This window comes from Oncorhynchus tshawytscha, linkage group LG20 (genome assembly GCF_018296145.1).
Source record: "Oncorhynchus tshawytscha isolate Ot180627B linkage group LG20, Otsh_v2.0, whole genome shotgun sequence".
Classification (NCBI taxonomy): domain Eukaryota; kingdom Metazoa; phylum Chordata; class Actinopteri; order Salmoniformes; family Salmonidae; genus Oncorhynchus; species Oncorhynchus tshawytscha.
Window position 1 is genome coordinate 4,304,113 of NC_056448.1, and position 27,685 is coordinate 4,331,797.

The window sequence follows — 27,685 nt, forward strand, 5'->3', positions numbered from 1 at the left end:
TGTCTGTTTCAGTGCATCCCTTATTCCTTGCTTTGCATTGTACCATTTGGGCCAGAGAGGGGGTTTGGTTTTTTTGGTAGTAGATTGCATTTGGTAGATTGCGCCTGGTAGATTGTATGTATCTTGGATCCAGTCGAAATTTCTGTGAGTTTGACTGATGGTAACGCCACCTCTGGTTTGGTGATCTGCTGGAGGGAGTGGGGGATGTCATTAGTTGGTGCGATTTGATTGGTCAGCAGTGAGGAAGTGGGAGGGTAGTAGGTGTCTGGTTAAATGAGGTGATGGATCATCCGGTGTTATTATTCATAACATCAGGGAGTGCAGGGACACAGTCCAACCCTCCACCTGCACCCCCATCCATCCCCAGCTAACCCCCGTATCTCCCACCTGCACCCCCTAACCCCCATCTCCGTCTGTCCCTAGCCCTGCGTCGCACACCCAATCTCCAGCCCGACCCCCATATCCCCTAACGTCCTACTCCAGAATCAGCTGGGGGAAAAGAACCAAGACCCAGCGGTCTGTCCCTGTCCTAACTATCCCACCTCTTCAATAAACCTGACACCTCTGTGCCTCCAGTCCACAGACGAAATGAGCAACTTAAAAAGAATGATGAAGTTGGTATGCACTGTAGTCCGTTGTTTTTTACCTTCAATGTGATGTATTGGTAGTGGTATGTACTAGAGGTCGACCAATTAATCGGAATGGCCGATTATTTTGGGCCGATTTCAAGTTTTCATTACAATCGGAAATCGGTATTTTTGTGCGCCGATTTGACGATTTAAAAAAAAAAATGTATTTAATATTTATTCAACCAGGCAAGTCAGTTAAGAACACATTCTTATTTTCAATGACGGCCTTGGAACGGTGGGTTAACTGCCTCGTTCAGGGGCAGAAAGACAGATTTTCACCTTGTCAGCTCGGGGGATACAATCTGCAAACTAACAGTTAACTAGTCCAACGCAATAACTACCTGCCTCTCTCTCGTTGCACTCCACAAGGAGACTGCCTGTTACGCAAATACAGTAAGCCAAGGTACGTTGCTAGCTAGCATTAAACGTATCTTATAAAAAACAATCAATCATAATCACTAGTAATCAATCATAATCAACACATGGTTGATGATATTATCTAGCATGTCCTGTGTTGCATATCATCTGACTGAGCATACAAACATACAAGTATCTGACTGAGCGGTGGTAGGCAGAAGCAGGCGCGTAAACATTCATTCAAACAGCACTTTTGTGCGTTTTGCCAGCAGCTCTTCATTGTGCGTCAAGCATTGTGATGTTTCTGACTTCAAGCCTAAAACTTCTTAGCTGGGAATATTGAAGACTCATGTTAAAAGGAACCACCAGCTTTCATATGTTCTCATGTTCTGAGCAAGGAACTGAAACGTTAGCTTTCTTACATGGCACATATTGCACTTTTACTTTCTTCTCCAACACTTTGTTTTTGCATTATTTAAACCAAATTGAACATGTTTCATTATTTATTTGAGGCTAAATTGATTTTATTGATGTATTATCTTAAGTTAAAATAAGTGTTCATTCAGTATTGTTGTAATTGTCATTATTACAAACACATGTAAAAAATAAATTTGAAAAAATCTGATTAATCGGCCGATCGGATTTTTAAAAAAAATCATCGGTCCACCTCTAGTATGTACAGTAGATATTACTGTATGGTTAGAGTGTTAGAGTAAGCCAGCCAAAGCTAATGGCTTTCTGGCTCAATATTGAGGTGAATGAGCTGCTGTGTTTAACATCTTATATACATGAGGAGGACTGTGTGTGTGTGTCTCAAGACTCCCAGCTGCGTGCTGTTGGAGCCAGGAATGCTGCACTCACTGTACATCGCCCGGCACCTGGCCTCTTCACTCACAATGAGACGTTTCCATAGCAACCAAGGCTGCAGTACGGGGGGGTCTTTCACACTCCATTGTACTTCTTCTATATTACTCTCTCTCTCCCTCTACCCATCCTGTATCAATGAATGTCACCTGGCTATTCTCTACTTCTCTGTCTGTCTGTCTGTCTGTCTGTCTGTCTGTCTGTCTGTCTGTCTGTCTGTCTGTCTGTCTGTCTGTCTGTCTGTCTGTCTGTCTGTCTGTCTGTCTGTCTGTCTGTCTGTCTGTCTGTCTGTCTGTCTGTCTGTCTGTCTGTCTGTCTGTCTGTCTGTCTGTCTGTCTGTCTGTCTGTCTGTCTGTCTGTCTGTCTGTCTGTCTGTCTGTCTGTCTGTCTGTCTGTCTGTCGTTGCATTAACAAAAAAGTCTTGGGTTTGTGCTTTCCAGGAAAGTAAGAAGTGTGAAGCTGTTACTCCAACCCACCAGGGAGGCACTGTAACTGGGCCTCAGAACATGAGGCTCAGCCAGAGGTTGGATGGGTGTACCACCCCTCTTTGGGAGTCAGAAGAGAAAAAGTTTGAAACACTGTTTCTCTCTCACACACATCCTGGTCCCTCTGACACTTTCTCTCTTTCTGCCCCTCTTTCTCTCTGTCGCTCTCGGTTTGTCAGTCGGTCTGTCTCCCTCTCTGGTCTCAGTCATATCATAGAGAGCCTGGCTATTCCAATTTGCCCACACACACACACACACACACACACACACACACACACACACACACACACACAGAGTGTGTGTCTACTGTAAAACCCAATTACAGGATGGTCCGTCAGCTCAGCAGCAGCAGGGCTAGTCTCTCCTGGGTCACCACAGAGACGGGGAAAAGCAATAACTCCACACTTGACCCTGCTGCTCTTTTATTGCCCAGAATCCCTTTCACACAGACACACACTTCACGCCCACTTCACTTCAGAAACGTGACGTCAAATCTAATCTGAGTGGAAACTGCTGCGGTTTTCCTGCCCTCCTCCATCCCTCCATCCTTCCCTAGAGGAGGAGAGGCGAAAGAGAAGCGCAGGAGGAGGAGGTGAAGTAGAAAGTGGGGGTTTAATCAACTTATCTCAGAGAAGAGGAGAGAAGGGGGCGGGTGACCAGAAGCATACAGTGACCCGGGGCGATATGGTATTGATTGTCTGCCTTCTGGAGCCCCTCATCTCTTTCTCTCACTCATACAGACAGACGGACACACGCGCAAAGAGATGCAGTACTTTCAATGATAGTCTCATTTGTAGTCAAAAATCTTGCTTGTACAGATGTAGGATCTTAATTTTCTGCGGTAGGAAAATAATCCTGCAGCAACAGGAAATGTGAATATTTTCATGGATTATAATTAATGGACATTTTTGTAGGGATTGTTTGTCACGGCTGTTGAAGGAAGTGGACCAAGGTGTAGCATTTTGAGCGTACATTTTCTTTTATTATAAAAAATGATGCCGACAAATGAGAAAACAACCGTGACGCTACAGGCTATAAACAAAAGTCAACTTCCCACAAAGACAGGTGGAAAATAGGGCTACCTAAGTATGGTTCTCAATCAGAGACAACGATAGACAGCTGTCCCTGATTGAGAACCACACCCGGCCAAACACAAAGAAATAGAAAACATAGAAATAAAGAAACTAGAATGCCCACCCTAGTCACACCCTGGCCTAACCAAAATAGAGAATAAAACCCTCTCTATGGCCAGGACGTGACAGTACCCTCCCCCAAAGGTGCAGAGTCCAGGAGTCCATTACACACTGCTCCTCCTTACCATGCTGCTTGGTCCGTTGGTGGTGGGTAGTTCTGTCACGGCTGTTGAAGGAAGTGGACCAAGGTGCAGCCTGGTGAGCCCGGAGGGGGGTCTACGTCCCGCACCAGAGCCACCGCCGTAAAGGAGGCCCACCCGGACCCTCCCCTTTAGAGTCAGGTTTTGCGGCCGGAGTCCGCACCTTTGGGGGAGGGTACTGTCACGCCCTGGCCATAGAGAGGGTTTTATTCTCTATTTTGGTTAGGCCAGGGTGTGACTAGGGTGGGCATTCTAGTTTTTTTATTTCTATGTTTTCTATTTCTTTGTGTTTGGCCGGGTGTGGTTCTGCGCTTTGGTCCACTCCCTCTTCTTTTAACGGCCGTGACATTGTTACAGTTTCTGAAATGTCAAAGTGGAAATGTCAAACTTTAGAACCCTTTTTAAAACTCAAACACACTATAGGAATAATCCCTGTAACAAAAGGGTGATCAAATTAAGATCCTACACCTGTAGAAGTGTACTTGGATAGTGTTTACTCCCAGTGGGTGTCAGATACCGTCATATCTTTCCATTTAGCATCTCATCCCTGTGTCCATAGAGACCGTGTTGTTATTGTTTGTTTTGGTGGTTGTGCCTCTACTGGTAGTATAGAGATGCTGTCCGTGTGTTTACTCCTCTCTATCTCATCTCTCTCTCGCTCTCTGTGGCTCTCTGACTCACTCTCTTTCCCCCTTCTCTCTCTCATCTCCCACTCACTGTCTCTCTCTTTCAGTTCCTCTCTCACTCTGACCCTCTCTCTGTCCTCCCGCGTATTTCCTCATAGATCTGGACTCGAATGGAAATGTCTTTTGTCGTCATGGTGGTTTCAACGTAACTTTAGAACAGTACTGTTGAAATGTGTAATACTGTAAAGTCTTGCATTCTGATTGTGTAACTACGGTTGTTGGTGGGACTGTGGTGCGTGAGTTACGCTGTGCTGTGTTCGTGTGCGTAGGAATGGAGGATGTTAGGTCATAGATGACTATATAACAGAAATGTTAAAGACAGGCAGAGTACTGTAAGCCTACACACACATAAGAAAGAGTTTTATTTAGAAAGGTTTCACAATGGGGGAAATCAGACCTTCTTTGAAATCAGGTCAATGAGTGTTGGATTCCACGTACTACATTGTACTGTGTGTGTGTGTGCGTGCGTGCATAGTACCAGTATCACTGCTGTCCTGCTAGCCTGAGGGGTGAGCGGCTGTCTCACAGGGGTTTCCTGTTCCCTCTAGTTCTCCAAGGAGAAGTACCTGCTGGAGTCTCCACCAGAGAAACTGCGGAAGGAGCTGGAGGAGGAGCTGAAACTCTGCAGCAGCGATATCAGGAGCCATGGCTGGTACCATGGACACATCCCTCGAGAGGTACACACACACAGAGAGTACACACACATACACACACACAGAGAGTACACATGCAGAGTACACACACACAAAGAAGAGTGGTTATCTACGTGCATACTGTTGTCTTCTTAGTTAGTGATGTTTCATGCACAATTAAAGTCCCATGTGTGCATTTCTTTGCCAACTTATACCTTCCGCTGTAGTATTTATTGACATTCTTACTGACTCATTTGCATAATGAACAGCCTTCCATATGCTCTTAGTCTAAGACAAAACGGCAAAATCCTGAACTTGTGAAACGTTCCACACACACACACACACACCGGTGTGGCCGCACAGTCCTCCTGACACCCATCCGCACTCCTCCCTCGCTTTCTGTCTGTAGTGTGAGTTAAACCATCTGTGAGTCTGTCTCCCTCCCTCCGTCTGCGATGCCTCAGCACATTAACATAATGCTACATTCACACTGGAGTAAACAGACAGAACAGGGGGAACCCGTGGCTCACCCTCACTGCTAAAACAATGCACTGTCTCCATGGTGATGGGCTCCCACGCAGCCAGCCGCAAGCAGCAGCACCCCTGTCTGTGTCTGTCTGTCCCTGCTGGTGGTGGTGGTGGTCTGGCCTGTAGTAATAGCGCTCCCTGCTGGCCATATGGAGAAAGGCTTTACTACGGAATTACACCTTTAGACATTGTGTACTCCTCACTATGTCCCCTATTATAGCATGCCTCTTCATAACAGTTCTCACAGGAAATCTTAGTTGTGTATAAGCTATGTTTCCACACTAGATGTGTGCTTAACATTGACTTCAAGTCACTTTGTGTACTTTTCAGGCATATAGAATAAAAGGTACCAATGTTGTACAGTTGAAGTGGGAAGTTTACATACACTTAGGCTGGAGTCATTTAAACTCGGTTTTCAACCACTCCACAAACTTCTTAACAAACTATAGTTTTGGCAAGTCGATTAGGACATCTACTTTATGCATGACACAAGTATTTTTTCCAGCAATTGTTGACAGACAGATTATTTAACTTATAATTCACTGTTTCACAATTCCAGTGGGCCAGAAGTTTACATACACTATGTTGACTGTGCCTTTAAACAGCTTGGAAAATTCCAGAAGATGATGTCATGACTTTCAAAGCTTCTGATAGGCTAATTGACATAATTTGAGTCAATTGGAGGTGTACCTGTGGATGTACTTTCAAACTCAGTGCCTCTTAGTTGACATCATGGGAAAATCAGAAGAAATCAGCCAAGACCTCAGAAAAAAAATTGTAGACCTCCACAAGTCTGGTTCATCCTTGGGAGCAATTTCCAAACGCCTGAAGGTACCACGTTCATCTGTACAAACAATAGTAAGCAAGAATAAACACCATGGGACCACGCAGCCGTCATACCGCTCAGGAAGGACACATGTTCTGACTTCTAGAGATGAACGTACTTTGGTGCGAAAAGTGCAAATCAATTCCAGAACAACAGCAAAGGACCTTGTGAAGATGCTGGAGGAAACCAGTACAAAAGTATCTATATCCACAGTAAAACGAGTCCTATATCGACATAACCTGAAAGGCCGCTCAGCAAGGAAGAAGCCACTGCTCCAAAACCGCCATAAAAAAGCCAGACTACGGTTTGCAACTGCACATGGAGACAAAGATCGTACTTTTTGGAGAAATGTCCTCTGGTCTGATGAAACAAAAATAGAACTGTTTGGCCATAATGACCATCGTAATGTTTGGGGGGAAAAGGGGGAGGCTTGCAAGCCAAAGACAACATCCCAACTGTGAAGCACGGGGGTGGCAGCATCATGTTGTGGAGGTGCATTGCTGCAGGAGGGACTGGTGCACTTCACAAAATAGATGGCATCATTGTGTTGATATATTGAAGCAACATCTCAAGACATCAGTCAGGAAGTTAAAGCTTGGTCGCAAATGGGTCTTCCAAATGGACAATGACCCCAAGCATACTTCCAAAGTTGTGGCAAAATGGCTAAAGGACATTAAAGTCAATGTATTGGAGGGGCCATCACAAAGCCGACTGACCTCAATCCTATAGAAAATGTGTGTGCAGAACTGAAAAAGCATGTGCGAGCAAGGAGGCCTATAAACCTGACTCCGTTACACCAGCTCTGTCAGGAGGAATGGGCCAAAATTTACCCAACATATTGTGGGAAGCTTGTGGAAGGCTACCCAAAACATTTGACCCAAGTTAAACTATTTAAAGGCAATGCTACCAAAGGCTAATTGAGTGTATTGTTACGACCGTCGTGGAATGAATGAGACCTAAGCACAGCGTGGAAAGTGTTCATGATATATTTAATAATGAAACACCAACAAAATATAAACTAACGTCAAGTTCTGCAGGGCTAGACAGCTACTGTGCAAAAACAAGATCTCAGGTGGAAAACGGGCTGCCAAAGTTTGATTCCCAATCAGAGACAACGATAGACAGCTGCCTCCCGGCCAACAAAGAAATAGAAAACTAGAATGCCCACCCAAATCACACCCTGACCTAACCAAATAGAGAAATAAACAGGCTCTCTACGGTCAGGGCGTGACATGTATGTAAACTTCTGACCCACTGGGAATGTGATGAAAGAAATAAAAGCTGAAATAAATCATTCTCTCTACTATTATTCTGACATTTCACATTCTTAAAATAAAGTGGTGAACCTAACTGACCTAAAACAGGGAATTTTTACTAGGATTAAATGTCAGAAATGGTGAAAAACTGAGGCTAAGGTGTATGCAAACTTCCGACTTAAACTGTAGATAAAACAGTCTTCTAAAAATGTCACTATAACAATGTTATGGACCTCATAACAATCTAGCAATGTTATAATAACTTGAACAATGTTCTGAAATAACCCTCCTAACGCCTTTCTGTCAACCTCCAGCTGTCGGAGACTGTAGTCCTGCAGAACGGGGATTTCCTGATCCGTGATTCGCTGATTAACATGGGCGACTACGTCCTAACGACCCGTTGGAACCACCAGGTTCTGCATCTCAGGATCACCAAGGTCCTGGTCAAGTCCAGCACTGAGTCGAAGGTATGTAACTTGCAGACCTGGGTTCTGTACTATTTCAGGTATCTGAATGACTTTTCAATACATTTCAAAACAAGTATTTAAATCCAATGTATTTGAAAAAACAAGTTGCTGAACATGTAAATGCATTTGAAAAGTGGATGGATTTACAATTCCTTCAAATACATATCATTGGAAGTGTTTGAAAGACAGTATTTTCTAATACATATTTGATTTAATTTTATTTGAAACAAACTATTTACAATTATATAGGTCTTGTTTCACTGTTCAATCACAATATGCAGCCCATACTTTACATTGGTGTCTCATGAAAGAGGACAAGATGCCATGTTATATTTTTTAAAACATCAGAGTTTCAAAAAGCCCATCAGACATTGAGTAGCGATCTGTTCTGAAGATATACCCCCCCAATGCTGAAAAGCCGCTCCACAGCTTCGGATGATGCTCGGACATGTAGGTACACAGCAGCAACTCTGCTCAGTGTTGGGCGTGTGTGACTGTGTCTTCCAGAATTTCAGAGGATCAGCTCGATGGAAGATATGGGGTGATGAGGTAATCATCAATGTCTCTATTCTGTGGTTGTTCCATGCAACCGAACAGTGTGTCCAAGCGACTTTGTTGGTGGTGATGGCTCACTGTGTGGGACATCCTATGTTGTGCTGGTGAACTTTGTGTCCAGATCATTGATGTCCTGCCGTAAGGGCAGCCTTCTCAGTGGCATTGCACTGTGCCAGTTTAAAGCGTGGGATCCAAGACTGAGGCAATCTGGTGCGGCTTCTTCTGCTCATAAACAGTCGGGCACTTCTCAACTACTTCTTTCAGGTTTTTGTTATACCTGGTAAACCAATTGGTGAGATGTTTAGTCAGTCCTCTGATGCATGGAATGATGTAGCTGGCTGTGACGATATCAGATCCTTGCACACAATCTGTGGCAACCTCAAAGGGGGTTAGGATGTCCACAGCATCAGCACTGACATACTTCTTGTGCATGGATAGCTTGGTGACAGGCAGTGTGTTATGCTCTCCTTCATCCGCATAGAGAGAATCATTTTCGGTTGAGTTCCACCTTGTGACAGTGGCTGGTTGGCAGACAATTCTTCCCTTTCAGGAGATCCTGTGCAAATGTTAGTGGGAGACAATGTTGGAGGATTTGGAAATGGCTGTGTTGAGGTTATCTGCAGATTTAGGCCATATAAACATATTCAAATACACAGAAAAAAAAGTATTTTAAATAACAAATACCGGTCACCAGGTCGACCAAAACTCCATCCCACCAAAACAGGCTTTTCAAACAGCTCTTACACTAAAAGGGCATTATCATAATTTTCACAATTTCAGAGTGTTACTCCAACCTCATGTGGAAATACCGGCCAAAAGTGTGGAAAGCTGTCATCAAGGCAAAGGGTGGCTATTTAAAGATTCTGAAATATTAAATGTATTTTGATTTGTTAAACACATTTTCGGTTACCACATGATTCCACGTGTTATTTCATAGTTTTGATGTCTTCACTATTATTCTACAATGTAGAAAATAGTACAAATAAAGAAAAACCCTTGAATGAGGAGGTGTTTCTAAAACTCTTGACCGGTAAGTGTATAAAACACAGGAAAATCTAGTTTTTGACTGCACCGGGCCTTAAAGATTTAATGACAAGTCTAGTCATGGGTGACTATGGATAAACTATTTATATATTTTTATGATCTATTGATTATTGTATATGAACTGTTGACTGTTGCCGTTTTATGCTGCTATCTGATTTTACTCCTAATATTGTTGGTCATCGTCTTTTTGTCCTTGTGACTGTGTTGCAGTGATTTGACAACTAAGTGTTATTTTATCTTAAGGTCCAGTACCTGTTAGAGATGGACAGCTTCGACTCCATACCTGAACTGGTGAGGTTCTACGTGGCCGGCCGGCGGCCTGTCTCTCAGCCCAGTGGAGCCCAGATCTACTGTCCAATCATACGCACCCTACCCCTGCGCTACCTGGAGGCCACATTTGCCTTAGCCAATAGCAGGCACAGCCTGGCCCACTCACCGTCCAGTCAGAGAGGAGCGTACATCAAGAGGCGGAGCGTAACCATGAACGACGGATTGACCACAGAGAAGCTGATACCTCACAGGTGAGAGACAGACTGACATGGTATCATTGTTATATTCTCTTCTTCTTCTACGACATTCTTGTTCAGTGTGTGTGTCTCAGTGTTGTAAAGCAGATGTTTCATTGCCCATTCATTCCCATTGTGCGGTCAGTGATGTGGAGTCCATCAGTCCAGTGGAACCACCAGTTCTCCCAGTACCAGTCCCAGTACCTACCCCCGTACCAGTGGTACCAAAGCCAGAAGTGAAAGCTGCTGTCGTGGGGTGCAGGTGGTGTGTGTAAGCCCATTTGGGTCAGAACACCGGTGTTATGATAGAGTACTGACCCCTTCTCACTCTCACCCCCTGCCTCTGATTCACTGAGAGCATGCTAGATCCGAGCCATACTTTAGACTCTGTACAATATGGCTCGGTGTTAAACTAGTTGCTACACCGGTCACTCTGACACTGAACTGTCTGCACATCCTTATAACGCATGACTGTCTGTTTCCTCCTCCACACAGCAACCCGAGGTCAAGCTGAGAGGTCAAGCTTAGCCTGGTCACAGATCTGTTTGTGCTTCCTTCAAATCAAACCTTGTCAACTCGTATGGTCATTGTCATGCCAAACATGACATGACAGTGACCATGTGGCCATGCAGTACAAACAGATCTGGGACAAGGATAAGGTTGACCTGTGTTTCACCTCTTCTTAGAAGACCAATAAGGGAAAAATGTTTATCTGGCACTTAAGTTAAAATATAGACTTTTGGGGCATTTAATCAAATCAAAATAATCCTGTGACATCTCTCACACGGTTCATGGCAACCCAGCCACATTACAAAACAATTGGAAATGACTGTGTTGGTTTGTGTTTTGCAGCCCTTCTACTATTCACAACCACAAGGATGCGATGAGGAACTGTGCCGTGAGTATGGATCAGATCCAGGAGTATCGCTGTCCCCTGTCTCCTGTAGGAGAAACACCTCTCTCCCCAGCATACAGCCACAGTGAGTGTTTCTGTCATGGAGATGCAGATTATTTTGCAAGGTGGTGGTGTGGTGCATTTGATTGAGCATGCCTGTCTACAGTGTAAGATGGGTAGGGTTTGCACTTTTGAGACATTAGCTCTTTAGCTCCATTGCCCCCAGGCGAGCTCAAGCACAGCTAAACAAAAAACATTACGAATTAAACCCTCGTATTGAATACACAATACATGTGTGTAACCCCCTGCTTATCTCCCCAGTCCACAGACACAGAACCCAGTCAGGGGGTAGAGTTCTGGCAGTGGTTCCCCCCTCACCAGTCCTGAGACGCTCCAGCGAGCCCCAGCTCAGCCCTGGCTCCAACAACAACCTACCCGACATGCTAGCTGCCAGCTCCCACTCCACTCCGGCCCACTGCTCCTGCCCAGCCCCAGCAGGGGGCTCTGGAACAGAGGGAAGCTACTGCGACCTCAGGCCCTCCCCGGCCCCATGTCCCGGGGCTCCATGTGCCGCTGGTATGCCCCCCACGCCTCCAGCTAAGAGCTACGTGGAGCGGCTGCGTGTGGAGGAGGGCCGAGGGCCTGCCCCAGGGAGGGAGAACGGAGCAGGGGCTGGGGGAGAGGCGTTCAGCGCCCCCCTGGTGGAGACTGCCTCCTCCTTCAGACCAGGGAAGTACCTGTCGCCCCTGATCCCCCAGGAGAACAAGCCCTTGGAGATGAGCGTGCTGAAGAGAGTCAAGGAGTTGTTGGCTGAGGTGGACGCTAGGACGGCTGCTAAACACATCACAATGGCCGACTGCACGGTATGGACACACGTGCATACAGTATGGACCCATAGGACTTTGAATAGGGTTATAAGAGCAGCATTCTGGCACTGTGCACCTTAGACCCCTGAACGTAACTCAGTGATGTCACTAATCTCCTACGGTCAGCCACACTACTCCGTCACAGAGTGTTGCTCAATTAACTCCTGTTAATGTTAGAGCAGCAGAGAGCAACCTGAGGTTAATACAGGGACGACTATGCTACTCTCAACACTATTTACTCAACTCATTATTTGAATTTGAATTAAGAGCCAATTAACCACATGTTGCAGTGACCATGAATACATTAAGATAGAAATGACAATAAACCCTTCCTATCTCCTCTCTCACCTCTCCTATCCTTCCCGACCTCTCTGCTTCCTTCACTCACTCCTTCCCTCTATGTTGTGCTTCCTCCTTCTGTCTGTCTGCAGGTGGCAAGGATACTGGGCGTTACCAAGGAGATGCAGAGGATGATGGGAGTAGGTTCAGGACTTGAGCTTTTGACTCTACCTCACGGACATCAGCTGAGACTGGACCTACTGGAGAGGTGAGGGTTAATATTAATATAATATGTAGGGTTGTGGTTGAGGCTAGGGTTGAACTGGGATGAAGACATGAAGTTAGGGTTAGGGTTGTGATTGAGGCTAGGGTTGAACTGGGATGAAGACATGAAGTTAGGGTTGTGATTGAGGCTAGGATTGAACTGGGATGAAGACATGAAGTTAGGGTTAGGGTTGTGATTGAGGCTAGGGTTGAACTGGGATGAAGACATGAAGTTAGGGTTAGGGTTGTGATTGAGGCTAGGGTTGAACTTGGATGTGGATCTGAAGTTAGGGTTGTGGTTGAGACTAGAGTTCAACTGTGATGTAGACATGAAGTTAGGGTTGAGGTTTGAACTGGGATGTGGACATTAAGTTAGGGTTAGAGTTGATGCTAGGGTTAAACATGAATGTGTACATGGAGCTAGGGTTAGGGTTGAGGTTTGGGTTGAACTGGAATGTGGACCTGAAGTTAGGGTTGTGGTTGAGGCTAGAGTTGAACTGGGATATAGACATGAAGTTCGCGCTAGGGTTGTGGTTGTGGCTAGGGTTGAACTGGGATGAAGACATGAAGTTAGGGTTAGGGTTGTGATTGAGGCTAGGGTTGAACTGGGATGTAGACATGAAGCTAGCGTTGTGGTTGAGGCTTGGGTTGAACTGGGATGTGGACATGAAGTTAGGTTTGAGGCTAGGTTTGAACTTGGATGTAGACATGAAGCTAGGGTTAGGGTTGGTGTTGAGGCTAGGGTTGAACTGGGATGTGGATCTGAAGTTAGGGTTAGGGTTGTGGTTGAGGCTAGGCTTGAACTGGGATGTAGATATGAAGTTCGGGTTGTGGTTGAGGCTAGGGTTGAACTGGGATGTGGACATGAAGCTAGGGTTAGGGTTGTGGTTGAGGCTAGGCTTGAACTGGGATGTAGTCATGAAGCTAGGTTTTAGGGTTAGAGTTGATGCTACAGTGGAACATGAATGTGTACATGGAGCTAGGGTTAGGGTTGAGGTTTGGGTTGAACTGGAATGTGGACCTGGAGTTAGGGTTGTGGTTGAGGCTAGGCCTGAACTGGGATGTAAACACGAAGTTGGGGTTGAGGCTAGGGTTGAACTTGGATGTAGACATGAAGCTAGGATTATGGTTGTGGGTAATGGTAGAGTTTAACTGGGATTTAGACATTAAGCTAGGGTAAGGGTTGTGGTTGAGAGTTGAACTTGGATGTGAACACAAAGCTAGGATTATGTTTGAGGCTAGGGTTGAACTGGGATGTGGATCTGAAGTTAGATTTGCGGCTAGGTTTGAACTTGGATGTGGACATGAAGCTAGGGTTAGGGTTGTGGTTGAGGCTAGAGTTGAACTGGGATATAGACATGAAGTTCGGGTTGTGGTTGTGGCTTGGGTTGAACTGGGATGTAGACACAAAGCTAGGATTATATTTGAGGCTAGGGTTGAACTTGGATGTGGATCTGAAGTTAGGGTTGTGGTTGAGACTAGAGTTCAACTGTGATGTAGACATGAAGTTAGGGTTGAGGTTTGAACTGGGATGTGGACATTAAGTTAGGGTTAGAGTTGATGCTAGGGTTGAACATGAATGTGTACATGGAGCTAGGGTTAGGGTTGAGGTTTGGGTTGAACTGGAATGTGGACCTGAAGTTAGGGTTGTGGTTGAGGCTAGAGTTGAACTGGGATATAGACATGAAGTTCACGTTAGGGTTGTAGTTGTGGCTAGGGTTGAACTGGGATGAAGACATGAAGTTAGGGTTAGGGTTGTGATTGAGGCTAGGGTTGAACTGGGATGTAGACATGGTCGTGTCTTTGGCTATGCCGGATTAAGTGATATAATATGCTATTCTATAAAATTATTTATCCGTAATTAATGTTACCTGATTGAGCTAATCATGTAAATCTAATTACCTAGAGAGTCGGGCACCACAAAATAATATTTATAGAGCTGTTATCTTCCAAATAAACTCTTTATGACCTAGTCATATTTTACATAAATAGCAGTCAATATTAATCGTCATCTTAATTCAGTCTCATCTGAAAGTTGTAAATTCTTAGTTATCTGCACGAACACTGGCTAACAAGTTGAATCAGCAATACAAAATTGGGTTTAATTATTTATTTACTAAATACCTAACTAATCACACAGAATTACACATAAACATAATTAAATCATAACTTGATAACAAATTACGTCATAAAGGAAAACGTCCCTAGCGGGAGGAACAGATATGACAGGTTATTACACAAAAGAGAAGGGCTGGGTTTGAGTGAAAGAGCGGGAAGACTGAGGAACAAAGGGAAGAAGCTGTGCTATCGTAAATACAGTATCTTATGAATTCTAAATTACCGCCCATTTGGAAAAGGAAAATGCAATAAATATTTACTCTGAGCTGCGCTTCGGTAGGTTGGTGGAAGATGGAAGGCCGTGTTGCCCAACTGAGTCTTTTGAAGAATGTCTCTGGTTGTCAATTGGAAACATTGTAGTAACGTCGTTGGGTGATAGACGGGATACTCTGTCTGTTCCTTCCTAACCCTCGTTGCATCTGCTGTTGCTAACTCAACGGCTAGGAGGTATCACTTCTGTAGTGAATAAGAGTTCAAAGTTCATACCATTCGCAACCAAAGCTCACGCTGATGTTGGCTTCGTTCTGTAGTTATTATCTGAACCATTCTGACATAGGACCGTCGTCCTCACGTCGGAACAGGAGGTTATATTGTCGTCAAGGGCTTATATAGGAAGGGAGAGGAGGGTGTGTTTTATAGCCCATGTCCCTTCACAGGGCTCTGCTCAATCAGTGGCCCGCCCCTATCTTATGAAAACCCAAATCTCACATTTTAGAAGCTAAAATCACATTTCATCCCATCACAAATAATTGAATATTCAAACATTTAAATTGAACAACAATTCCATGTGAATCCGATTACTCTGATGTGTAGACTTTCCACTGTAGTTTGTCATCTTATCATTGATGAGAATGTCTCAGATGACAACCGAACTGACATCATACTCATTAAGTACCACCGCATATGTTCAATTGATCGGACTACCAGAATATAGTTCATTCCCCCCCACCTTCTGATGTTCCGAGAATCTCTGTTAACTAAGGGTTTTGCAAATGTAACCTCAGTAGGGTAGAGAGAGGAAAAAGGGGGGAAGAGGTATTTATGACTGTCATAAACCTACCCCCCAGGCCAACGTCATGACCACATGAAGACAGGGTTGTGGTTGAGGCTAGGGTTGAACTGTGATGTAGACATGAAGTTAGGATTGTGGTTGAGGCTAGAGTTGAACTGGGATGTAGACATGAAGAAAGGATTGTGGTTGAACTGGGATGTAGACATGAAGTTAGGGTTGTGGTTGAGGCTAGGATTGAACTGGGATCTGGACATGAAGTTAGGGTTGTGGTTGAGGCTAGGGTTGAACTGGGATCTGGACATGAAGCTGGGGTTGTGGTTGAGGCTAGAGTTGAACTGGGATGTAGACATGAAGAAAGGATTGTGGTTGAACTGGGATGTAGACATGAAGTTAGGGTTGTGGTTGAGGCTAGGATTGAACTGGGATCTGGACATGAAGTTAGGGTTGTGGTTGAGGCTAGGATTGAACTGGGATCTGGACATGAAGCTGGGGTTGTGGTTGTGGCTTGGGTTGAACTGGGATGTAGACAAAGTTAGGGTTAGTTGAACTAGGATGTAGACATGAAGTTAGGGTTATGGTTGTGGTTGAGGCTAGGGTTGAATTGGGATGTGGACATGAAGCTAGGATTAGGATTGTGGTTGAGGCTAGGATTGTTCTGGGATGTGGACATGAACCTAGGGTTAGGGTTGTGGTTGAGGCTAGGGTTGAACTGGGATGTGGACATGAAGTTAGGGTTGTGGTTGAGGCTAGGGTTGAACTGGGATGTAGACATGAAGCTAGGGTTGTGGTTGAGGCTTGGGTTGAACTGGGATGTTGACATTAAGCTAGGGTTGAACTGGGATGTAGACATGAAGTTAGGGTTGTGGTTGAGGCTAGGTTTGAACTGGGATGTTGACATTAACCTAGGGTTGTGGTTGAGGCTAGGTTTGAACTAGGATGTGGACATTAAGTTAGGTTTGAGGCTAGGTTTGAACTTGGATGTGGACATGAGGCTAGGGTTAGGGTTGGTGTTGAGGCTAGGCTTGAACTGGGATGTAAACATGAAGTTAGGGTTGAGGCTAGGCTTGAACTGGGATGTAAACATGAAGTTAGGGTTGTGGTTGAGGGTTGAACTAGGATGTAGTCATGAAGCTAGGTTTTAGGGTTGTGGTTGAGGCTAGGGTTGTACTTGGATGTAGACATGAAACTAGGATTAGGGTTGTGGGTAATGGTAGAGTTTATCTGGGATTTAGACATTAAGCTAGGGTAAGGGTTGTGGTTGAGGGTTGAACTTGGATGTGAACACAAAGCTAGGATTATGTTTGAGGCTAGGGTTGAACTGGAATGTGGACCTGAAGTTAGGGTTGTGGTTGAGGCTAGAGTTGAACTGGGATATAGACATGAAGTTCGCGTTAGGGTTGTGGTTGGTGCTAGGGTTGAATTGGGATGTGGACATGAAGCTAGGGTTAGGATTGTGGTTGAGGCTAGGGTTGAACTGGGATGTGGACATGAAGCTAGGGTTAGGATTGTGGTTGAGGCTAGGGTTGAACTGGGATGTAGACATGAAGCTAAGGTTAGGTTTGTGGTTGTGGCTAGGATTGAACTGGGATGTAGACATGTACTTGGGATTGTGGTTGAGGCTGTGTTTGAACTGGGATGTAGACATGAAGCTAAGTTTAGGTTTGTGGTTGAGGCGAGGGATGAACTAGGATGTAGACAAAGTTAGGGTTAGTTGAACTAGGATGGAGATATAAAGTTAGGGTTATGGTTGTGGTTGAGGCTAGGGTTGAACTGTGATGTGGACATGAAGCTAGGGTTATGTTTGAGGCTAGGGTTGAACTGGGATATGGATCTGAAGTTAGGGTTGTGGTTGAGGCTTGGGTTGAACTGGGATGTGGACATTATGCTAGGGTTGTAGTTGAGGCTTGGGTTGAACTGTGATGTGGACATTAAGCTAGGGTTGAACTGGGATGTGGACATTAAGCTAGAGTTAGGGTTGGTGTTGAGGCTAGGCTTGAACTGGGATGTAAACATGAAGTTAGGTTTGAGGCTAGGTTTGAACTGGGATGTTGACATTAAGCTAGGGTTAGGGTTGGTGTTGAGGCTAGGCTTGAACTGGGATGTAAACATGAAGTTAGGGTTGAGGCTAGGTTTGAACTGGGATGTTGACATTAAGCTAGGGTCAGGGTTGTGGTTGAGGGTTGAACTGTTGAACTGTAGACATGAAGTTAGGTTTGAGGCTAGGGTTGAACTGGGATGTAGACATGAAACTAGGTTTAGGGTTGTGGTTAAGGGTAGTGTTGAACTTGGATGTGGACATGAAGCTAGGGTTACGTTTGTGGTTCAGGCTAGGGTTGAACTGGGATGTGGAAATGAAGCTATGTTTAGGTTTGATGCTAGAGTTGAACTTGGATGTGGACATGAAGCTAGGATTAGGATGGAGGTTAGGGTTGAACTGGGATGTAGACCTGAAGTTAGGGTTGTGGTTGAGGATAGAGTTGAACTGTGATGTAGACATGAAGTTAGGGTTGTGGTTGAGGATAGAGTTGAACTGTGATGTAGACATGAAGTTAGGGTTGTGGTTGAACTGGGATGTGGACATGAAGCTAGGGTCATGATTGAGAGGCTGGGGTTGAACTGGGATCTGGACATGTAGCTAGGGTCATTGTTGAGGCCAGGGTTGAACTGGGATGTGGACCTGAAGTTAGGTTTGTGGTTAGGTCTAGGTTTGAATTGGGATGTAGACATGAAGTTAGGTTTAAGGTTTAAGCTAGGTTTGAACTGGGATGTAGACATGAATTTAGGGTTTGGATTGTGGTTGAGGCGAGGGTTGAACTGGGATGTAGACATGGAGTTGGAGTTAGTGTTGAACTTGGCTGTAGACATGAAGTTAGGTTTATTGTTGATGCTAGTGGGCTAGGGTTGAACTGGGATGTGGACATGAATCTAGGTTTATTGTTGATGCTAGTGTGGAACTTGGATGTGGACATGAAGTTAGGGTTGAGGTTAGAGTTGAATTGGGATGTGGACATGAAGTTAGGGTTGTTGTTGAGGCTTTGGTTGAACTGGGATGTAGACATGAAGTTAGGGTTGTTGTTGAGGCTAGGGTTGAACTGGGATGTGGACATGAAGCTTGAGTTAGGGTTGATATGGGATGTAGACATTAAGCTAGGGTTAGGGATGAGGCTTGGGTTGAACTGGGGTGTAGACATCAAGTTAGGGTTGTGGTTGATCTGGGATGTGGACATGAAGCTAGGGTTAGGATTGGTTGAGGCTGAGGTTGGACTCGGATGTGACATCAAGTTAGGGTTGAGGCTCGGGTAGAGGCTCGGGTTGAACTGGAATGTAGACATTAAGCTAGGGTTCTGGCTGTGGTTGAGGCTCGGGTTGAACTTGGATGTGGACATGAAGCTAGGTTTAGGGTTATGGTTGATGCTAGGGTTGACCTTGGATGTGGACAGGAAGTTAGGGTTAGGGATGTGGTTGAGGCTAGATTGGAACTTGGATGTGGACATGAAGCTAGGGTTAGAGTTGTGGTTAAGGCTTGGGTTGACCTGGGTGGTAGACATGAAGCTCGGTTTATGGTTGTGGTTGATGCTCGGGTTGAACTGGAATGTGGACATGAAGCTGGGGTTTGGGTTGTGGTTGAGGCTAGGATTGAACTGGGATGTGGACATGAAGCTAGGGTTCGGGATAGCTGAGACTGGACCTGATTGAGAGGTTAGGGTTCAGCTCAATGCTGGACATAAAACAGCCAGAGAGTACACGCTGGGAAATTGAAATGTCCCTCCCGTCATATTCTCGTACACCCCAGACGACCTCTTTCTTTGTCGCAATTAGCCTTGGGACGAGTGAACTCTCGTCATGGTAAGTCAATTGGGCTCCTCAACCGTGACTGTATCCTCATCTAATCTATCTACTCATCTCTTGCTTCCTTCATCTCCCATCCTGCCCTTCCCAGGTTCTACACCATGTCTATAATGATGGCTGTGGACCTGCTGGGGTGTACAGGCAGTACAGAGGAGAGGGCTGCTCTGCTCCATAAGACCATCCAGCTGGCTGCTGAACTCAAGAGCAACCTTGGGAACATGTTCGGCTTTGCTGCTGTGATGAGAGCACTGGAGCTGCCACAGGTATATGGACATAAAGTATGCGCACACACACACACACAAACACACACACGTACATCATAATTATATTTTAATTGACATTACACATGCTGTTCTACCTCTCTGTCAGATTTCTCGCTTGGAGCAGACGTGGATGACGTTGCGTCAGAGACACACAGAGGGAGCCATCCTCTATGAGAAGAAGCTCAAGCCCTTTATGAAGAACATGAACGATGGTAAAGGTATGAAGCTGGAGGCTCAGATAGCACTTTTTTACAAGGCACTCTGTCACAGGAGAGCACAGCGCACAAAGCATGATGTATATCTCATGGTGAAGGAATGAAAAGATGAATCACTATTGAAAAGTCTCAAGATAGATCAGTCTGAGTGTCTCTCTACCTGTCTACTAGATGTTATATAGTATTTCAGTGACCAGTGTTTCTAACTCTCTGTATCTGTGTGTCCTCGGTGTGTATTTAAGAGAGCAGTGTGCTGTCCAACACGTCCTTCCCTCACGTGGTTCCTCTGCTGTCTCTGTTGGAGAAGGGTGTGGCTGTGGGGGAGGGGCCAGGGGCGGGGATAGAACCCTGGGAGAACGTGGAGGCGGGTGTTGATGTGGTGATGTCACACCTGGAGGCGGCCCGGACCATCGCTCACCACGGGGTGCTGTACCGCACCAATGCTGAAACCAAACTACAAGGTAAGGGTTCTGTGTGTGTGTGTGTGTGTGCACACACGAGTCCAGTTTCCCAGACCCAGATCACTGTCAGAAACTAAGAGAATCTCATTCACAGAGGTGACCTGTCATTCAGGAGAGAGTCATTCAGGACAGGACAGGCGAGGCTCTTGAGTTGTTGCCTGTTGTTTATTTCTTTATTTAACTAAGTCAGTTCAGATCAAATTCTTATTTTACAATGACGGCCTACCCCGGCCAAACCCTCCCCTAACCCGGGCGACGCTGGGAGAATTGTGCACTGCTCTATGGGACTCCCGATCATGGCCGGTTGTGATACAGCCCGGGATTGAACCAGGGTCTGTAGTGACACCTCTAGCAGTGATATGCAGTGCCATACGCAGGGAGCCTATTTTGCATGTTATTTTGCCATTAATACGTGTCACATACCAGTTTGCAAACAATGTAAAAATAAAAATGTTTTAGCGGAAAAAAACTGCATAGAAATGTGTTCTCTTTTTTGCTTTCTTGAGTACGGCAGCTCCAAAAGGCAGATGTTTCAGCCTAGCTCAGTTTTTAAAATGTGTTTTCTTAATTTAACTAGGCAAGTCAGTTAAGAACAAATTCTTATTTACAATGACGGCCTAGGAACAGTGGGTTAACTGCCTTGTTCAGGGGCAGAACAACAGATTTTTACCTTGTCAGCTCGGGGATTCGATCTAGCAACCTTTCTGTTACTGGCCCAACGCTCTAACCACGAGCCTACCTGCCGCCCGAAGTGCTTTCTGTGGTAGAGGGGCAGCCAGCGGAAAATACAGAGCGTAGGGGTTGATATTCTTCTTTAGTTGCGCCTTGATTGGCTCAGTGATCCGTCACTCATGGGGACACTACGTCGCTGCAGAATCTGACAGCTTGAAAGTTCCCTTTGGTGCCATTGAATTACATTCGATGTGCCCATCCAAGAAGGCTCAAGGTCATTGGCCACAGATGACCTTATACAACAAGTCGGAAATCTCAAATTCAACGAGTGGTTGGGAAGGAATCAGTAGCTAACTGCAAGCGTTGCAAAGCAATTACTATTTTGCTTCCCCTGCCTGCTATTCAGTGGACAGGGTGTGTGGTCCAAGTCTGGGTTTAAGGATTTAAAACATCTGTCTGAAATTGTGTCTTTTCCAAGCTTAAAAGGACAAACATTCACACCCAACACCCTGGGCCAGAAAAGGTTGAATACATTGACCATGTCAATCCAGCATGACTTCTGCTGCATTCAAAACAACTGGAAACTCGGAACTGGGAAATCTCAGACTTCAGTGAGTTCAAGACAACTGGGAACTGGGAAATCTCAGACTCCAGTGAGTTCAAGTCAACTGGGAACTCAGGAAAAAAAACTATCTCCGACTGAGAGAATACATTTTGAAGTGTCATCCAACTCTGAATTCCAAGTCGGGAACTCTGGCCTCTTTCTAGAGCTCCGACCTGAAGATCACTGAAGTCATGATTCAACCATGTTTTTCTGAGTTCCCAGTTGTATTGAAAGCACCATAAATCCAGAGAATGCCAGACTTTGATGACAAAGTTTCATGACCAAATTTCCCCACAAGAAGGACCGCTGCGCCACTTTCCTGTTCAAGTGAGCACAGCACAACTGTGAGTCCAATAATGTCTTGTATGCTGCGGCATAATTGATGTAATATGCCAGGGAGATGCAGTATGTGTACTGTAGCTAAGAAAATAATACTAAGTATGTTTGTAGTAAGTTGTTAGTAGCCCATGTGCCTCACCTTAATAATTTGGTCCCTTTCCCCCTCATAATTTAGCCTACTGTTCTGACTTGGTAGTGCACATGTAGCCTATAACCTGTTTTAGAGAAATGTAATCATTGAATAACGTAAGCGCTTTCATTGTCTGCTTATATGCCCCCTTTATTTATCCTACGGTTCTGACTTGGTGTACAGGGAGAATACTGTAAGAACGGCCCATGCCCTGAATCGCTGTCGCTGTACATTTCAAAAGTGCTGAACAAATAGTTATATTGACTACGTCCGTCTTAGCTCGCTCATTAATGTCTTAATCGAAATTACGGATTGCCTCTTATCTGGTCATCGTCCCCTTATGCCATAGTTTGTACATCTGAATTGTCAGTAGAAACCACATGTGTTTAAGCAAGGCAGCCATATCAGCTATGTTTTTTTAAAGGCAGTAAATGTGGCTGAATGAACGGTTTCGCTGCCAGACAATAGCCAGGTCTAGCGGGGATAAGGATTCACTCCATGGTTGCTGATAAGAAAGCTCTGCTGTTGGGACAGCTTTATGTAGGCCCTGGCCCTAACAGTGGGCACCGTTTGTCACCATTATCGTGCAATTCATGTATTGTTTAGTATCGTGTAGTGTAGTGGCTTTGCTGGCATGCATCCAAGTTTTGTTGTTGTTGAGTTTGCCCCACCAAGACTTACTAAAATCACCACTGCTCATTCGTCAGTCGAATCACAGACTCAATCTCCGTCGGATGTGCTTTTTAGCCTCGTGATGGGATTAGGTTTAATCCAGGTCCAGGAGACCGTCCATAGAGTATATAATAGTATTATAGAGTAGTGTGTGGTGTCGGCTTTATTGACATTACTATGGACTAACCACTAAGGCCTTGTCTGAGTAGTGTCTGGTGTGCATTGATTTATTTGACAGAGTAATAACTGTAGTTATTGCGTTACATGTTAAGTTGTTATGTTGCTCCCTGATGCTGAGGCATCGTAATATCTGACGGTGTGGGTGTGTTCGATATGATGTGTTATGCTTCATTGTCATTGATCTGAAATAACGATTGAGGTGTTGCGTTGTGTACATCTGTGGTAGGGTGATGGTTACAGTGTGTTTACATTGGCCGTGTGTTCTTATTGATTCCAGTCCCTGGTGATGACTGGTGTTTTGAGCAGGATGTCAATCACTACCTTAACTAGCCTGTTTTCTACAATGTCTTTAATATTGATTTCTTCTCTCTTATGTTCTGTCCTCTCTTTCTTTCTTTCTTTCTTCCCCCCTCCACCAGGCTTCCAGGAGAGTCAGGAAGTTCTGGAGATCTTCCGGACAGAGTTCCAGATGAGGTTGCTATGGGGAAGCAGGGGTTCGGAGGGCAGCCAATCGGAACGCTATGAGAAGTTCAACAAAGTCCTGACCGCTCTGTCTCACAAGCTGGAGCCTCCTGTACGCCACAGCGAACTATAGCACCCATCTCACTGAACACCCCTATACAAAGCACTGCGCTCACAGTGGTACGACCCGCCTCCCCATACTGCAAGGCACCTTGATGTGGATGTCCAAAGTGAATAAGAGGGGAGGAGGCCGACTAAAGCGAGACAAAATAGTGTACTTAGAAGAAGACAGGAGGCGAGAAGGAGCATCTCACTGTATACCCCCCCAAAAAAGGCACAAAGGGCTTTGTTCAGAGCTCTTCAATAGGCTATAATATTTCCCTCCCTAAATGCTGAAAGACAGAGTGGGTCGAGGAGGAGTGGGGAATTGGGTATTCTTCTACCCATCAGCAAGCTACAAAGAACAACAGGTATGGTGTGCGCTGAGGGTCAAACAGTGCATGAGAAGTTGGATCTAGCTGTTCTCTGGTAGATCACATGAAGCTCTGATCTGTCTTCAACACCTTCATTATTACCCTTACTATTACGTCTGCACTTACTGGCTCATTGTCGCACTGTTCTGTCAGAGAGTAATAGTAAACACAGTGTGTGTGTACTTCAGGACACCAGTACCCCAGAGATACATCGGCATCTATGACCTCTGACCTGTCTCATCGGACCTCAGCTTCTGACTGAGAGGTTGTGTGTTCTAGAATCTGTTTTTCTTGTATAGACTCTCTGTGTGGCTGCCATTCCTTCATCACGTAGCCCATCAGGTCCCCTGTTGTTGACACACGCAGTGTGCTCATACAGACACACTTATCCGCCCCCACAACACACAATAATGTATGTTGCCAAGTCATTTCAGCTGTTTGAGGCATACTAAGCAATTCTCTCTGTGGGTTTTGTTTGTGTGCTGTTCAGAAGCAGTTCTCTTATTGAGGCTCTTCTGAGAAGCCTCCCCTCTCATCTCTGGCATGTCATTCATATGACTCTGATTTTGTTTGAGTACTGTTTGGTAGCCTTTATTTTAATAGGAGCTACTTTGGGAAGCATTCCTCTCCCTCTCCTTATCTCTGGCATGTCATTCATGTTTCATAATGACTCCTGTCCCATTGACATCATATGAGCATGTTTGCCTTGTCCTCACTTGTCACAAACACACCATTAGAAATATCCTTAAAGCACTCTGACCTGTCTGAGTGAATTAATGTGCTTTTTTTTACATGTAAAAACACTGACTACTATTTTCTTCAACTTTATTTAGATAACATTTTTCTGTGTGGTTTTATTGCTGACCGGCAGATTTTGTTGACATGTTTGAAGACTTTGTTGACATGGTAACATAACATGTTTGAGCCTCTGCTGTTGCCGTATAGGATTCAGGTTTTAACCAGTGTGAATGAATGTGCTTTAGTCTGAAAGTGACCAGAATGTTCTCAGGGCAGAATGGAGGCCCCCTCAGATCTAGCCTGGTCCCAGACCTGTTTTTGCTGTCTTCTTGCCAACTTCTCTGGTCATTGTCAGCCAAAGAATCTATACGAGATCGCAAAACAACATAAATAGATGTGGGATCAGGCTACCTCAAACCCCCTCAGTGACTGTATGATGTGTTTTGCTTTGTATGTATGATAACGTGTGTTTGATGTGATATGGACAGAGTGTTGAAAAGGACATTTAGATTTTAAAACCATCAAAAGCGTTTTTGATTTCACATATTCACTGTAGGATCGTGCGATTTTTCACTCACTCAAATTCATAAAATGTTCTCTTTTTAAATTGTATTGTTGCCGAAATGCTTTAGTAAAATGCAACATCAAGATGAGGGCTTAAAGGAATCTGTCAACGTCCTTGGAACTAAATACAGTGTGACCTTTGACCTTTTGTTCAAATAATACCTGGCAACCTTTCCTCTGCCGACTCCTAAGCAGTGTTGCGTTGAAACACAAAAGCACTATGAATGAAGATGACGATTTATATTCTATCTGTTTGTTGAAGTGTCAGTGTCTGCTGATTGCTTTCCAATCCACGGTGTATTTAGGCCTGAGATAGAGAGCTGACTCTCAGATCTATGCAATCACTTTTAAATCAATTAAGAGTCCCATAGAAAACAAGCAGAGTAGACACTGCTGCCCCTGAGGATGTTAGTCGTGCCCTACTGGGAACAATCCACTTGAATGCCCCTCTAACTGGTACGTACTACTGGGAAACTCGTCTATCATCCCTGAGCTACAACTTCTCCCACATGCTGACCTCTTGACGTCACCTACTAAGAAAATGACCTTGATAACAGCATTTGAGAGTTCAATGCAACAACAAAACAATTTATAAAAAGCGATCAATTAATATGGGTTTTGAATACTATAATTGGTTTACAAGCATGATAGCTGTACTTTTAGTTTATGGTTGAGCAGCTTGTTGGCAATTAGCCAATCAGCATTCCTCAATGAGTTCAAAGCACGTGAATGCATCCAACTGGTATTTACCACTTTACAACTGGTAATAACCACCGTCCTACTTGGTTATGAATGCAGCATAAGTGCCAGCCAGCCAGAAAGTGCATCGCAGGTCGTATTCATAAGGCACCAAACAAAGGAAAACGTACTGAAACGGGGAGGGATTATCAATTTTGTTTTCTGTTGCAAAATGTTTTGCTACAGTGTGCCCTAATGAACACGACCCCAATCAGCCAGTGAGAATAAAGGGGAGAGCCAAAGTCCAATTGCCTCTCTTGTCCAGTAGAGGGCACTATAGTTCAGTCAGCAAAAAAATAAAAATAGAAGACACCTTGATTTGAATCTTTTTTTGAGTGTTTTTGTGATTTATTAATAAAGCCTACTGGTTTAGGAACGATTTGATGATGTACTGTATGTAATTATGTTTGTCTCACCTTATGTTGTACAGATTACATGTGTGCTTTTTTTCCTGTTGTAAATAATCATTCTGAAATGATGAACCTATAAAGAAAAATGACAAAACTCCCATGTTTGTGACCCCATGTTTTTTTAATGTACTGTACATAATGGTTCACTTGTTTTTCAAATAAAATAAAGCTCGAGTCAATGACTCTTGTATGACTTGATTCTATTTACTCATTCCATGTGTTCATGGTACTAACCACTAGATGGCAGCACTGCCTCACTAACGCTGATGCAGAGTGAAAGTCAAGACAGCATCCCTGAATTGATCCTTGTCTTCTTACTTGTGTACAGTGTTTCAGCTAGCTTCATGGGTACAGATATCAGTGCAGTTAAGGTGTTGCATACTAGTGCGATACTTAGAACTACTTGACATCAAAGAGGATGTGATGATTTTCCATTTTAAAATGTCTGGCAAACTGTAAGATGTCTGGCTATGCTGTTATCTCTGGTGTGTGTGTGTGTGTGTGTGTGTGTGCGTGCGTCTGTGCGTGCGCTCGCCTGTGTTTCAGCTACGGCGCATGTGCACTGCAGCTGAGGGCAGGGCACGAGTATTAGATAACAGGGGTGCGTCAGGGTCACGTGACTATGGTCAGGGCGGGCGGGGACAAGATGGTGGGGATGAACAGAACAGGCAGAGCAGTGTGTGTGTGTGCGTGCGTTAGAGTGAGGTGGTGGTAGAGATGGGGGGGAATGTATAGCACACAGATGTTCAGAGTCAGACTCAGACCATGCAGCTGTGGGCCAGTGCCAGTCAGAGAAGGAGCGCGCTGAGCTGCACTCTGGCACAATGACGCAGCCATTCCCTCCGCCCTGGTTAGGACGAGACGGGAGAGACGGGCACTGCCGCCGATGTCCCCCATGCAGCCCTCTGTCTCTCCCCCTCCCCCACGCCAAGAAGACAATGCGGTCAGGCTGTCTCTCATACGTCAGTGTGAGCCTGTGCGAGTCACAGGCTTGGGAGGCAGAGAAACAATCTCAAGCATAAGTTTTATTCTGGTGAAACTATTAAAAAAGGCCACGAGGAAATGCCAGCTAGCAAGTGTTTTACCTGTGAGACAAGGAGTTTATATATTTTCATATTAGTTATATAACCTACGCAGCAGTAACTATGGGGGGTGTAAATGACAATAGGCCACACAGAGTGCATTCTCTCTGCTATCCCCTGCCTCCAAGATCCATGTAACATGTTAATTCTTCTATTTCTTTATGTGATCACAAACAGACCATGGCTCCTTTTTGCCCCAAACCCATCCAAACCTCACCAATTCACTACTAA

General features: G+C 44.8%; 1 protein-coding gene across 4 annotated transcripts in view; it reads left to right on the forward strand.

The window, feature by feature from the left end:
- The window catches only part of sh2d3ca (SH2 domain containing 3Ca), a 41,266-nt gene extending 14,715 nt beyond the window's left edge, over nucleotides 1-26,551 (forward strand). The window contains exons 2-12 of one of the 4 annotated variants that reach the window (XM_024435075.2): nucleotides 4,903-5,031; nucleotides 7,911-8,063; nucleotides 9,906-10,183; nucleotides 10,314-10,433; nucleotides 11,021-11,148; nucleotides 11,385-11,926; nucleotides 12,361-12,476; nucleotides 19,543-19,714; nucleotides 19,821-19,932; nucleotides 20,172-20,390; nucleotides 23,407-26,551. In XM_024435075.2, coding sequence (XP_024290843.1) covers nucleotides 4,903-5,031; nucleotides 7,911-8,063; nucleotides 9,906-10,183; nucleotides 10,314-10,433; nucleotides 11,021-11,148; nucleotides 11,385-11,926; nucleotides 12,361-12,476; nucleotides 19,543-19,714; nucleotides 19,821-19,932; nucleotides 20,172-20,390; nucleotides 23,407-23,582 — 2,145 coding nt within the window. In that variant the 3' untranslated portion in view covers nucleotides 23,583-26,551. Of the gene's footprint in view, nucleotides 1-4,902; nucleotides 5,032-6,311; nucleotides 6,346-7,910; nucleotides 8,064-9,905; nucleotides 10,184-10,313; nucleotides 10,434-11,020; nucleotides 11,149-11,384; nucleotides 11,927-12,360; nucleotides 12,477-19,542; nucleotides 19,715-19,820; nucleotides 19,933-20,171; nucleotides 20,391-23,406 lie in introns of those variants that run through there. The other 3 variants (XM_024435076.2, XM_024435078.2, XM_024435077.2) reach the window with 3 other exon arrangements.
- Nucleotides 26,552-27,685: the final 1,134 nt, after the last annotated feature.